Source organism: Pelecanus crispus, chromosome 2 (assembly GCF_030463565.1).
Source record: "Pelecanus crispus isolate bPelCri1 chromosome 2, bPelCri1.pri, whole genome shotgun sequence".
Lineage (NCBI taxonomy): Eukaryota > Metazoa > Chordata > Aves > Pelecaniformes > Pelecanidae > Pelecanus > Pelecanus crispus.
In genome coordinates, this window is record NC_134644.1 from 44,307,783 (window position 1) to 44,321,908 (window position 14,126).

Below are 14,126 nucleotides of genomic sequence, written 5' to 3' on the forward strand. Positions count from 1 at the left end.
GGCGGCAGGGAGACTCATCAAATGCTTATGGAGCAAGTTTGTTCCCGTTTCAGAGTCTCTTTAAAAGTGACAATTTAATGGGACCCATTACTGTCAGCTGTGGCCAGTTCCCTCTCCCTCCTCCCAGGCACTTACCAGGGAACGCACGAGATTTATAGCCATGGTGCAGCCACTCCGATGGGCTTCTGTTCACTCCTACCGCAAGTGTCCCGGCTGGCTGCTCCCCAGATGAATCTGCCCAACAGGGGAGAGGTCTTCCCTGTCTCCAGGGTGCTTGGCTTGCTTTGGAGCCCTGTGCACCTATGATAAATACATGGAAACTATTAGATCCTCACTGCAGAGTGGCTGTGATCCTTGCGTGCTTTCTGCTGGTCCAAAAGAGCGGCAGTGCTCCACACTTAAGAAGATTTAAGCAGAGCGTTTTAGAGAAAGCTCTGCAGCCCATCATTTTTTAAATGAATGGGCACTACCACTTTTACTACTTTTTTTTGTTTTTTCTTTTTTTTTTTTTGACCAGGGGATTAAGGCATTGCTCCGATGCTGCTGCAGATGGTCTTAACCAGTCCATGGGTCCATCCTTAGGGATGCATGCTGACTGCTATGTGTACAGAAATGGAGGTGAAAACTGTGGGATTTTTTAAAGGAAAGAAGAAAGGGAGCATTAGGTGAAGAGGAGAAATGCAAGCACAGCGCCCAGGAGCCAAATGGATGAGCTAACTAAAAAGACCTTTTATCTTATCCCAAGTCCATGTGATTTTCGTAAATCGAAAGAATGATCGTCTTGTGATTATACAAGCTCTGTGCTTGAATCTGGCCATTGATTAAAGTCTGGCAGGGGAGGGAGAAAACAGGAAAACATCTTGCTAAGATTTTCCTGTGTTAGATTAATCAGCCCCAGTTCATTCACTCGTCTCTGAAAGGTCATGTTTTCTCGTCGTCGAAGTTGCCCAGTCCCAGACTCTCCCTTGCTTCCTTACGGCTTGGCTGAAGGAACAGTGGTGCCCAACACCGGGCAAGGTGGAGGCTGTGCTGCATTTGTCCTGTAAGCTACACTGCTTTTTCAGCATCTCGGCATGATTTGTGTCAGGCTTTGCAACAAGATACGTATCTCTGATTAGTGTTACCTTAAGAGTCCTTATTTCTTGGAGGAACTAGTCAGTTGATTCCTCTGGCTTTGTTTGTGCAGTTGCTAATCCCCTGCACTGGCACAGATTGCATTTCATCCACCTTCCTCAGCCTGTTTTTCCATGTTGTCGAGACCGTTTTGACCGTGTGTACCTTGACTGTGTACGGGAACCAGGCAGAGGGGTATGGCCACCATAGCACTCTTAAAAATGGTGGTTTTGCCAGGCTGGTCCAGCTCCAACTCATCCCTCTGCTGTCGCCTTCAGTAATGAGTTTCAGCTGAAGTGTGGGAAGGTAATTTTCCTTGACTACTGCCAGTACTAGAGAGCCAGACTTGCATATTTCTGGGTGTTTACTTGAAGTCTGTTTTCTAGTCTCCAGGCATCCGAGTTTCACTAAACTCTACGTTTTACAAGGTTTTAGTGGGTAGTTCTGTATTAGCAGAGTTTCTTTGTTGCTGAATGCGGGGGAGTAAGAGTGTAGCATCAAGTAGTAAGTGCAAGATATTACTTGCCAGATTTCAAGAGATTTGGTACAACATATTTGTTTAGAGATCAATTGTCAAAATTAAGAGGAAAAAAAAAAATTGTGGGAAGATAATGAACGTGTGTTGATGAGCCATTCAGATGGATGCCTGAAAAACATACCAGGAAGCATAATGCTCAAGACATCTAGTTTATTTTGGCATGTCTATGGCCGTGTTATTTCTTCTGAATATTTTTGGGTTGCTTTCTGCGTTGTTTTCATACATCACTTCATCCCTCTTCAGAAACAACTTCTCTCCTGGGGATCGGGCACGTTTTAAAACTCCTCTCAGGTTGGACAAAGAGAATAGGAACGTGATGGTCTTCAAAACAAGTGGGAGCTGTGCCATGGCATAGCCAGAGCGAGCACCCACCGGCACCCACCCATCCTGCCGGGCTCAGACTGGGGCGCTGCGTTGGCTCCGGGCCCGTTGGGGGGAGAGCAAGGAACAGCTGGCTGTGCACGCAAACTGTGCGAATCTCTCTCCTAGAGCAAAGGGAATTGCACTTCAGCCAGCTTGCAGGCATATATAAATATTTGTGGCATAGTTTGCATTATTATTTCAGCTGAGCTGTAAACATTGGGTTGCTGATAGTGAGTTAGAAACTAGTGCCTGTATAAATTTCAGGTGGTGCAGAAGTTGCGGGGATTTTTTTATTGGCTGACAATTAGTGAAAGTCCCCGTGCTGCTTCTGATAAATAACTGTGGTGCCGAATACGTGCGGGAACTCTGCAAGCCTTTGTGGTGAAGGCTGGGAGGGGAGGAGGAGGAGGATGCAAAGCCTGCCTGTGTGGGGAATTTCCTTGGAGCATGCACATACCTTCTTTCTCCCGTGTAGGTTTGTGTTTGAGCTTGCCCTTTTCTCTTCACGTGTTTCCATCTCTGCCAGCAGCTAAATGGAGAGGCTAATTTGAGAGACTCCTACAAGTAATTGCAGCATAGTAATTGCATAGCTAACATGAGTCTTTTCCTTGTCCTGCCTACTACAGGAATCTGCGTGTCACTGCGTGGGTATAGCTTGGCGGGGAATTTTTATTTGTTTTTACTAGGAGGTCTGCTACTTTGTTAGAGTAGCTGTTGCTTAGTATCTTTCCTGTGTAGCTCTGTGCAAAAAAATGCCATGTGTGTCCAGTAAAATTCTGACATTGTCCTTGGAAGATGGTCCCCCTGCTCCAACCACCCAAAAATCCAATGGATAAAAACAGACACAAATTAAGAGCGTAAACCAAAATCAGTCGTACACTTGGGGGATAACAGTTTGGAAAGTCTTTCCTGATACTGTGCTTCCATGCAAGAGAGCAGCTACATAAATGGTTTGGAAAAGTGTCATTCTTTACGAAGAAATACTGCGCTTAATTAATTCTTGCTCCTGGGAGGTCAACCTGGGGCACTCATTATTGTCTTAATTGGTGGTATAAATCCTGAGGCACTGGAGGGGAAGAGAGGAAAAAAATGATGAGCAGTTAACAACATATAGTCTTTTGGATAAGTGCTAGCCAGTTGTACGACCATCCTAGTGACATTTTATGGTTTTATTCGGTTATAGGTCTGGTCCTCCACAGATTGGGTTAAAGGGAATTGATTTGCATAAACAAAAATATAAGAAAATAGCAAAATGCAATAATTCATTCCTGAGTTCTCCATTAAACTGTGTGAAATAACTCGGTGCACTGCAACTCAGAAAAGCGTTTCTTTGATCTCCTGTTATTCGTATTAAATTATATTCATTACTTTTCCCATCTGGAGTTTCCTAGCAGGCCAAAAATCATCCTACAGACATTACTGAAAGGAAGTTAACTGTAACTTTTTAATTGTATACATTTCATCTCTTTTTTTTTTTTTTTTTTTTTTTTAATTTGAAGAAAGCAGATGGAAGTGCATACCAGTGCCTTCCTGTTTAAATTACTGAAGTGGAGAAGCAGAAAATCTCAGCCGTTCCTTTCCCTCACATATTGTTTCAAGGTGATGACTGTTCTGTCTGGAGACTTTGACATGTTTGCTAAAAAGGTCAGGAGTTCAGTGAAAATCGAAATTGTGGAGAAATCCATGCGTAGTCTTAGGGATGCTGTGGTACCCTTGCTGGAGAAACCCGGTTGCTGCAGATTTGCAGCCGAATGAACACAACTCCCCTGTTTCGTCAGTAGCTGCCTCTCTGCCAGCTGGCCAAGGGAAGTGTTTTAAATTCCATGGGGGGAAAAAAAAAAAACCTCAACGTTTTGATCATTTGGGACATGTTTTTAACGTTAGGCCAAGGTTTGTGAAATCAGAAGATGTGTTGGCGTGGGGCACCATGAAAAATGGGGTTCGTTTCCAGCCTCACCAGTGGCTAACGGCTAATTGGCATTAGTAGCCCCATGAATAATTCCATTCAAACTCTGTCATCGAAATTGGGTTTTTTCCTTGCCCTCTGAGGCCCACAAGGCTTTTTTTCACCTTAGAAGCTATTAGGATTTATCAAGTGTGGCCTGCGCTGTCTTTGCTGGAGAATTTCTTGCAGTTGCAGATGAGCGTCCCCATTTTTGTAGCTTAGGGATGGGTGACACCGTCCTCATCTGCCTGTCCCTGTCCTCTAGGCCTTTTTCTCTTTTTAAGAAATGAGAAAACCCTGAAACCCTCAAGCTTTTCCATTTGTGTAAAAATAATGAAAACAGAACAAGCCTTTTTTCCCCCTTAGTGGGTTGCTCTTCAGTCCACAGGTCTGTATTCCTGTATGAGAGACATAAGATAACACCTGCTTATTTTTATGAAGTGTTTTGAGCTCTGTCAATTTAAAAAAAAAAAAACAAAACCCAAACCATGAACAACAACAAAAAAAAACCCCAAAACCAAAACACCCTGGTTTCAATAGCAAATTTTGTTTTCTTCAGCTGTGGAAGGTTACGGCTACTCTTCATCTGCATTATAAATGGCTAGATGAGATGAAATTTGGATGGCGAGCAGAGAGTTTCTGCTGGGAATAACAGCAACGACGGACAAACCCCGAGCTCTTCCCAGGGCAGGCTGGTGCCCAGCCCCTCTGCTGCCGGGCGCCTGGCATCTCTAGGTGCTCGCTACAAGCTGCTGACATTTAACAACGTTTATGCATTTGTTTTTGCAAAGATCGGCCTGTCCTGCCCTGACATACCTCATCAGCGCAATTTCCCTGCTTCTGGCAGCAAGCCTTCCTCTACTTATTGTTGTAGCTGCTTCCATTTTGTGCCGGCGGTGGTTTCCAGCCACAATGTCAGACAATTAATTTGTTTATTCTGCAAGCTGTGACTTCCAAAGCGTGATAGACAGTGCAGACATCCCGGAAAAATGCTGCGCAACTGGGAATACACTCATTTTAGCTTCCTTTTAGATAGCTGCTTTGGCAGCTTTCATTACTTGCGGGGTCTTGTGTTCTGGCTGCAGCCATTTCGCGGTGTCTTTTGTACTATACAGAATCCCTTAACAGCATATGCTGGGGCTTTTAGGTCTTTTAGAAGCCCTTCGATGCAACTCCAGTTGTGGGACTGCATGTTACCAAGGCCCTTCAGAGCAAATATTCCTGGTTTACAACTAAAAATTGTGTCGCTCTACCCTAACCTGGCTGCTGATCCTACCAGGACTTTGTGAGGAAGGGGTTTTCTGTTCCTTGACTGCCGCCACCTGTAATAAAAATAGTGCGAACCGCATTCAGTTCATGAACATACCTGGGCAATTCCCTGGACACAGAGCAGTTTTGTGCAGATCTCATCACGGAGAGAGACCTTGGATGTCTCTGTTGATGCTCCAGAGAGAGCAGGAATGGGGTCTTTGCCTACATACGTTTTACAGGGTTAGCAAGGCTGGAGGGTATCTTGAATGACTAAAATAAATAGATTGAAAAGAGGCTATGCATCACAAACTGTTGTTTTGTAAAAAAGGTAGGTATTTGTACAGCCTCTATTTCAGAATAAAGTTGATGGCAGAGTAAAGTTTCAGGTATATTGTGGGCTGGATTATCTTTTCAGTTGTTACTGGTTTTTATCTTCCCCTTCAGAGCTCAGTCAGTCAGAGTTTATAAATTACTGATAAACTGTACCATAGAAAAGTCCTTCCTACTCCTTTGTTTCTTTTAGGATAAAGTAGCAGTACACTTCACTCAGAAGCTTATTTTGCAAATTTACCAAAGAATGGCTTCTCAAGCTGCAGGAGCCATAGCTGGCTGCCTGTATTTGGGGGTAATCAAAGCTGAACCAGATGAACTGAGCAGGCTGTTCAAACAGATTGAGCTCGCAATAGCCTTTCTCTGCTGATTACCCTGTCCCTGGCTTGCAGTGCAAGTTTGCAACTCGTAAGCCCACTACATCTGCAAATAAGATTTGGCATGCCCTATGCTGGCAAAATATTTTTAAGACGTTTTTGACATCAAATGATCCATCTCTTTGTGCAGTGTGCATAACTTGAGCCCTAAATCATCTGACTTGCCGAAAATCAACTGGACAGTGAAGGAGAGGGAGTTGTATAGATTCCCTGTCAGATACGTAAGGGTAGCAGTTCATGCTAACAATTATGTAAGACTTCATAAGCTTAAACGCTTAACATTATCTTGAGGGCTCGTCCTTAATGACCTTCTTTGTATTCAGATAACCAGTGGCATAATGGCATTCAAAATATTACTGAAATAGCTAATATTCTCTGCAGGCACTGCTGCTCTGTACTGAGCTCTCTAATTTTGACACACTACCAGGCGAATACTACAAAAGTAAGTGGTGAGTGGGATGAGGTGGTTTTTTTTGGCATTGTGTTGAAGTTAGATTGACTAAATTGGTTATTTAGTTCTAAGCAATAGACCTAGTAAACTGGGTTTATTTGGTGCTTAATACATCTGGTTTCATGTATCACTCTCTGCTTTCAGTGCAGCAGATAAGATACCAACACAATTAAAAGTGAAAAATAATCTGTCTGCTCTGCCAGTGGTGGATGCTCAGAGAACACACGCTGATACAATAGATTTCTGAATAATTTATACTCAGCATTTTTTCCTTGCACTCGGTAAATGAGGACGCCTAATGTGGCATGGTCAGAGTGATACTCTATCTGTCATCCATTAAGATAACAAGATTGGTGGGCCTGGGAGGCGCGTGGTGTAGTGCGCAGAAAAAATGAGATTAAAAATTGAAACGTTTGTCCGAAATGCTTTGTGTAAAGGATGCCAATAAAAGCAGCTCAGAAGGACGGAATTAATTCGTAAGTGTGATTTCTGCAAACCTTAGTTTGTCTTCGCTAAAATAAAACCGTAAGATCCGTGTTCCTTTCAAAAGTTGTGGATAAAAGGAATATTGGAGCAAATCACTGTTCCTGATAGGTCTTCAGTAGCTTCCTCCACTTTAAATTCAACTACTTTGTAGGTGCTATCAAAAACAATTATGTATAACAGTAATGGTTTATGTCTCACCAAATGTTTTTTTTTAATATTCATAAGGCATTTTAAAAGAATCATTGGTGCTTTTTTTTGGCACAGGAGTGTCTCATCTCCTGTCACAGGGTATTAATTTGGACGGGATGCTAAAATATTTGCATAAAAAATTGCTCATGTAAATATTCAGCCAAACAGATGCCTTTTGAGGTGCATGTATTACAGTTAAGTAGTAGCTTCTTTTCCAAGAGCCAGTAGGTACTCAAAGCTGATTAATTTATAAGCAGCGGTGGTTTGCTATCTCTGAAGTTTCTGACAGCTTCTTAAGGTTAGGTTGCATGTGGGTTTTCCTGCTTTTTGAAGGAACTGTTGGGGTTGTGAGATGGGATGGAAGTAATTTGACAAAAAGCACTTGGAGGAAAACTTGGGCCTGCTTCTAACTTTGCTCTTTTTAGCAAACAGGCCATTGTATTATACCTGTGCTATCTGGAACCCAGCCTTGAAATGGTTTAAATGTGCTTTTCTGTTCAGCCGGGCAGCAAGCGCCCGCTCTGCCCATCCCTGTGTCCTGCAGGGTTTTCTCTGGCTGCAGAGCTGCAGGTAACCAAAGCAGGCGAGGTGCAAACCCCCGCAGAGGGGTAGACAGGACGCATTTTTTTAGCCCAGCGTCAGATTCAGGAAACGTTTCTGGGCATGACCCTATTTGCGGTGCCACCCAAAACTTGGGTGCCAGGCTTGTCGAGGTGGGTGGGGAGACCCAGCCCCAGCGCCCAGCAAGTGCTCCTCGCCCGCCGGTGCTTGAACTCCTGTCTCTCCCCCTATGATGGCTTTGGTTTGGGGTTTGTATGCAAAGAAATGAAATAATATTTATATTAATCTGGGCGTTTTTCTTAGTGCCTGTCCAGAGGAAATTTTGAAGATCAAATCTTTTCAGTGACGTATCGCTGAGGTTTTAAAATGAGCTTGCCTCAAGTCTTAGTAGAAATAGTATCCCAGTGTTGTCTTAGGGAAGAGTACTTGGGGAGTGGGCCCTAACATGCTGTTGAGAAAACAGGCCCTTAGTTTTGAGCAAGACCACATTATATACCTTTTTTCACCTGAATATTTTACAGAAATAAGTTCATTTTTCTTTCTGTTTCATGGGTAACTCCAGGAAGAAAATCAAATGCAGGTGTTAAAAAGTAATTTGTAAAACAGGCTAAGCTTCCACAATTAATATCCTCGTCTACATCTTTCACTCTGCGTAGGGCATTGCCTGGGGAGGTTAGGCTGTTGAAGAACCTGTCTTCATTTCGACCTGGAGGTCTGCTTTTTCTGAGTTTGTTCCTCTTAAGCCTTTTCTATTAGTAATCAGTTCATGAGTGCTTTACACTTGCTGTCTGCAGAGGTTGGATCACCTTCTTCTGTTGGGCTGTGTGGTCAGCTTTGGATGATGAGGACTGAGACAGCCGCCTCCGCTTTCCTTCCTGATGGGCTGTAATTAAACCCTAGGTTAAAAGGGTGCAGAAGCTGCATCTACATATCAGAACTGATCAATCACCGGGCGCCATTAGCTACTGATTATATTTTGGTGAAGCACAGGTATATCTGGAGGAGGCTGGTTCCTCTTTTCTCTGTATTGGGTGACTCTTTTGAAGCTCATATTTCGTTTCAAGTAGCGCCTGTGTCAGTAAATCAGAAGTCTCTCGAGTATGGATGCACAGCAGCCTCTGCCCCAAAGATGTGCAAGGCAAAGAGGAGGCTTTGGGAGCTGTTTTTTTAAAAATTACTGTAGTAGTTCAGTGTGGTGAGACAGTTGCTGCACGAGAAGGTAATTTTTGTTCATTTGGGCCATTTTGTTTCCTGTCCTGTCAGGCTGGTGGTAGGAGAGTTACTCCATCGGTGATTGCGGGTGTTGATTTACATGCAGCACTGGATTAAGCCAGGGTGGCTGCAGGGGGGGCTACCAGTCTTGGCTTCCCCTACCTCTTTCCAACTAAAAAGTAGTGACTGAATAAGCTGTATAAAGAACCAGCACAGCTCACGCTTTCTGTCTGTTGAATTAAACCAAAATAGGTGCCATAGAATTCTCACAGTTCTAGTTAGCATCCTCAGCAATTACCGCAGAGCTGGCCATCACAATTAGGGGAATATCACAGCAAGAAAATAGTAAGTGAATATTACCATAAATTTTCTTCTTGGCAAGTAAACAAATGCACGCACACTTGCCATACTTTCCGTTGCAATGATTCAAGCGGTGTTAATGATCAAAAATGTGGAATATAAAATAGCAGTGTTATTGATAACTTAAAAGGTTTTAATTGTCTAAACAAATAGCTTTAAATTCTTACTCTGTCCAGTAGCTTAAGGAAAAGCAAGAAGTGAAGAGTTTTTATTTACCTCTTTGATGGTAGTATTAAGTATCTTTTAAATCAGAGGAGCTAACCTCAGGATGAGGCTTGCCTGTGCAAAAGCTGCAGAAAGCTATTTCCAGGGGTTACGTGATGAAGGAGGCATTTTTCAGTTCCGAGTGAATTTGAGGTATTTTCATAACATTAGCATCTATAGCATGTTGGGTGTGCAAGGAATTTATGACCAACCCTCACTGACTGTGCCTGCCCTACCACTCCCTGTTCGTATGGCCAGAAACTCTTCCAGTTAACTCTGAACGACAGGGTTTTTGGCTTTTGAACTACTCGCATATCTCGATGAGTGCTTCTAGGAGAGCCAATTTTATAACTTAGCATGATTGCATCTTTAGACAAATGCATTGTGGGCACAGAGCTATTGTCTGCGGCATCAAGTTTACCGCTTCCCTGTAGGGTGTAAACATGTGGCTGGTTGAAGAGTTTTAACCTCTCAAGCCCTCCAACAAATATTAAATTGCTAACTACTCTTCCATAATGCTATGATGTTGACTGAAATTTGACCCTGGTGCTTGCCGAAACAATTTTCAAAATCTGAGTGAGAAGGTTAAATAGTGCTGTCAAATTTCCAAATGTCTGTTGCAGAAATACTTTTGCTGAATATCTGTGGGTTGAGCTCTAAAATGCTTAAAGTAATCCTCTTTTTCTTTCTTCATTATTATATGATATTATCTAAAGCTTGTTTTTTAGTCCAGATAAAGAAATTAACTCTTTTTTTTCTTTTTTTTTTTGCCTTTTTTCTGTGCCAGCTCACCTTGCCATTTATGGCTGGTTTTCTCTCTTTTACTTGCCGAAGGAGGAATCCAGTCAAATGGTGTTCCTTAAGTACAAACCAGACCTCTAGTTCTCTTTAATTTCTGTTCAAGATCATTGTAATTACTTGATTATTTTCACAGCTGTATCTGAATAAGAAAAAAATGCTGTAATTGGCAACTCTTACAAGTTCACAACTCAATAACCTGATGCTGGAACTCTTCCACCTGCAGAAGCCTCATTAATTGCTGTAGGAGTTCCAGCAGCTAAGAGACCTGCATTTCAAATTAATTCTTTTTTTACGTGCAGCCTTCGAACTAGAGGATCTCTGCAGTAACAAGAGTAGATGGGACCTTTAGGCTGAGAGAGGCTGTTGGTTGTTGGATCAGTGTTTGACTTCCAAGTGGATCTGTTAGGAAGGCTGTTGTTTACCCAACTCATTACTACATCCATAAGCCCGAAGCATTTTTATTTGAACTTTTTTGTAAAATCTAGGACTTAATTTCCTGAATGCTGTTACTAGTTCTAATTTTGTTTATTTTGGCCTTAGGTTGCATTACTTAATTAGTTTTTATTTAAGAGATGAGTCTTATGTTGCAAGAAACAATACTAAATTATAAGATGACTTGAGTCTTTAAAGATGTCATACTCCAGCCATAACTTCAAATTTATTTTGTTATTTTAAAGCAATGCTAGTGCCCATCTCTAAGGGTTACGGGAAGCTCAGAAGTTTATTTGATTTCTTTTTTTCTTGATTTCAGGGCTTTTTCCGCAGGAGTATCCAGAAGAACATGGTTTACACATGTCACAGAGACAAAAACTGTGTTATCAATAAAGTTACCAGAAATCGCTGCCAGTACTGCAGACTACAGAAGTGCTTTGAAGTGGGAATGTCCAAAGAATGTAAGTTGTCTTCAGAAACAATTTGTTTGTCATAGCCTATCTATATATGGCAGTCCCAGGGGAGAAAAATATTATGCAATTAGTGATTGAAGCCAGTATCTGTATTCATATGCAGAGAAAGGAGTATGAATTTTGTACACAACTTCAAACTTGTACTTTATGAACTTCTGGGTCCTTAACTTTGCAGCCTAAATGTCATCAGTTAAGAACTTCTAGTGCAACACGCTGCCTGTGTGGGTGTGAGAAATCCCAAGGGGGTAATTTCACCAGGTTTTCTAAAAGAACAAACCCACAGCTACTTGCTTTAAGATTGGATTATCTCCCATCTGCTCCAGAAATGGCTTCTTGGGGCAAGGGCATAAGAGGAACAGTGCTGGCTTCTTAAACTCAGGTTCAGTACTCCTTCCCTGCAGACCAGCTTGTGGCTTTGCTGGGCTTGGTGTCAACCCAGGATATCATTTCACAAGGGCTTCCCGCTGGCTCTCGTGCAGCAGGCAGCAGCCTTCTTCAGCCTTGCACCTTCTCCCTTGCGCTAGTGCAGGTGCTTGTGCCAGAGGTCCTTCTTTTGGTGGTAGCGCCAGTTTGTGCCCTTTTACAAAGCTGACAGTACAATGGCCTTGAGTCTTCTGTTCTTACCAGTGGAGCCTCTCTGAAAGGTGAAACAAGCTGGCAAATCCTCTTCTAAATCTGCAAAGCCAGTAAACCTGACTATGGACAAATGCTGCCAAGTGCACAAAAACCCCAAAGGATTTTCCTCTCTCTTCTTTTCTAGAAGTCTCTGGTTTGCCCTTTAAATTAACATTTTAAAATATTTAGGTAGAAATCTGTGATTCTTCTTTTTCCAGTTTATTGATATCCCTGTCAGGCATGAAAATTTAGCTAAAAAAGTCATTCACAAATTCTTATGGGGTGATGCTTCTGAAACTTTCTCATTTTTGATTGGAGTGATTGCAGTAACAAAAAAGTCTTTTGTGTAGTGATTTGTTTGATTGTTGAGGGTTTCTACCTCTGTCAGTGATGTTTCTGATTTCAGGTCAATTCCAATAATAAACACCACAGAAACTTGCAGTGTGTGCATAAGAGAGGGAAAAAAATTGCCCAACGCCCCTTCTTTACTTTAATTCACCTGCAGGAGTTCCTTAGAGAGACTTTAAGACCAGAGAAAAAAAAATTAACACTGATGAGACATTTATGACTGAACTTTGATATAAATCAGTTCTCATCCTCTGCATTTCTCCTTCCTGAATTGCATGGGACTTCCCAGTAGTTCCCATCTCCATACTTGGGCAGGAGCCGAAGAGGTCCCAAAGTCACACTGGTCCCTCCTGATTGCATCCCTTTTTTTCTCTCTTACCCTCTCCTTCCTGTCCTCTCAGAGGAAGAGTGTTGAGGAGTAGAGAAAGACCACTTTGCACTGTTTTCAACTCCTTTTCACGGAAATCTGAAATTGTGGTTATTGAAAAGGGCTGACATGAAGTTTCCAGCAACGGGGGGAGCTAGGAGGTCATAGGATTTCCATGATTTCACTGTCCTTGCTGGGTTTTCTGGTTTTCTTGTGTGCCTGAAGTGCACTTATCTATACTTACGTATAGATTTACTGGAGTGGAGACCATGATGGGAGTAAAGGACAAGTTAGGCTAAATACAAAGATGCACAAAGATGTAAGATTGAATGAGGAGGATTTTATTGATAGGTATTTGACTGCATATCTATCTGTGCACATGAAGCTTTTTTCCTTGATAAAAACAGTATGATGCAGTTTGGGAGAGAAGACAAAACACTTTGTTCACCTGAGGGCTTGTTGGTCTTGAATTCTTAAGGATTTTATGGCTGACGTGAAGTAGTAATCTTATTAAAAGCTGTAACGTCACATCAGAGTAAGTTTTGGAAATGTCAGCAGTATTTCCAACATGTTAACCAAAGTTACTTAGGGTAAAGTATAAAGACTTACTGCCTTTTAGGTGATGGTTTGTTTTCTCCCATAGGGTAGCTGGAGCTTTGCCAGCAAGAATTAAGGTTTTGCTCTGCCTGTTTCCTTGGGTGAACTGAGTGAAATTGCCCTTTGGCAGGTGCCTTTATCTCAAACCACTACGGGCACTGAGAGGGGGATAGCGCATTGGAGGGGGAACAGAGGGTACTGGGGAGAAGTGGGGGATGTCCTCTGGCTGCATTTCTGTAGAAGGCATTTGCAAAGGAACAGAGAGAAATTATTTTAAATGTCATCAGTTTGAATGCATTGTGTCTTGTCTTCTGGGTTTAAGAACTAAGTCTGAAGTGATTCCATGTTATCCCTTCGTAAACAGGAGCTTTTAATCTCTTAAGAGATTTGAAAAACTGTTTTCTTATCTGACCTTCTTTCATACCTGTCTCCAGGTTTCAACCCCATTTCTTTAGAAGTTTATGTAAACAAAGGCACATTTGTCAGCGGGCTTTTTCTTAGCAGATAGAGGTTTTTCTTTTCCCCCAGTACCTTATTCACATTTTGTTTTTCTGTCTTCTTACAGTTCTGTTACCTTGTAACGTGAAAGCCATGAACAAAGGACAGAAAAAAGTATCAGAGAAATCTCATAGGGAAACAAGCCTACAGTGCTCAAACCCTTCCCAAATGGGAAAAGTAATTGTGGTGGGCAGCTGCAAATAGGAACCCCAAGGTCTCTTGCCAGGAGCTAAGGAGGAGTAAATGCAGAATTTCAGTATACAGAATAATCTGTGCTTTAACGCTACAGTCCTGTGTTTATTTGTTCTGCCTTTAAAGGGCATGCAAAAGTGCTTGCATATGCGACTCCTTTTGAGCTTAATGAGCGTTACAGACAAACATCAGAGATGAGAACTGGCTGCCCAGCCAGCGTGATAAGGTTTTAAGAATGGAGCTACAGCGTTTTGGAAGAGAGGAGGTACTGAGCATTTCTTCTATGTTTTTATCTTGGTTTAGAGAATGAAGTGAGATGATGAAGGAATGCACCAAATTTGCACTTCTTGATAGGTTGTTTTGTTCGTGTAGGGAAAAAGAAGTTATCTTTGACCCCATGTTAGTCCCCAGATCTGATCAAGA

General features: G+C 42.2%; 1 protein-coding gene across 4 annotated transcripts in view; it reads left to right on the top strand.

Moving 5' to 3' along the window:
- RARB (retinoic acid receptor beta) overlaps positions 1-14,126 on the top strand; it is a 196,591-nt gene that overhangs the window by 137,248 nt on the left and 45,217 nt on the right. For all 4 annotated transcript variants that reach the window (XM_075704724.1, XM_075704725.1, XM_075704726.1 and 1 more), the window contains one exon: positions 10,933-11,074. In XM_075704724.1, the coding sequence (XP_075560839.1) occupies positions 10,933-11,074 (142 nt within the window). The remainder of the gene's footprint in view (positions 1-10,932; positions 11,075-14,126) is intronic.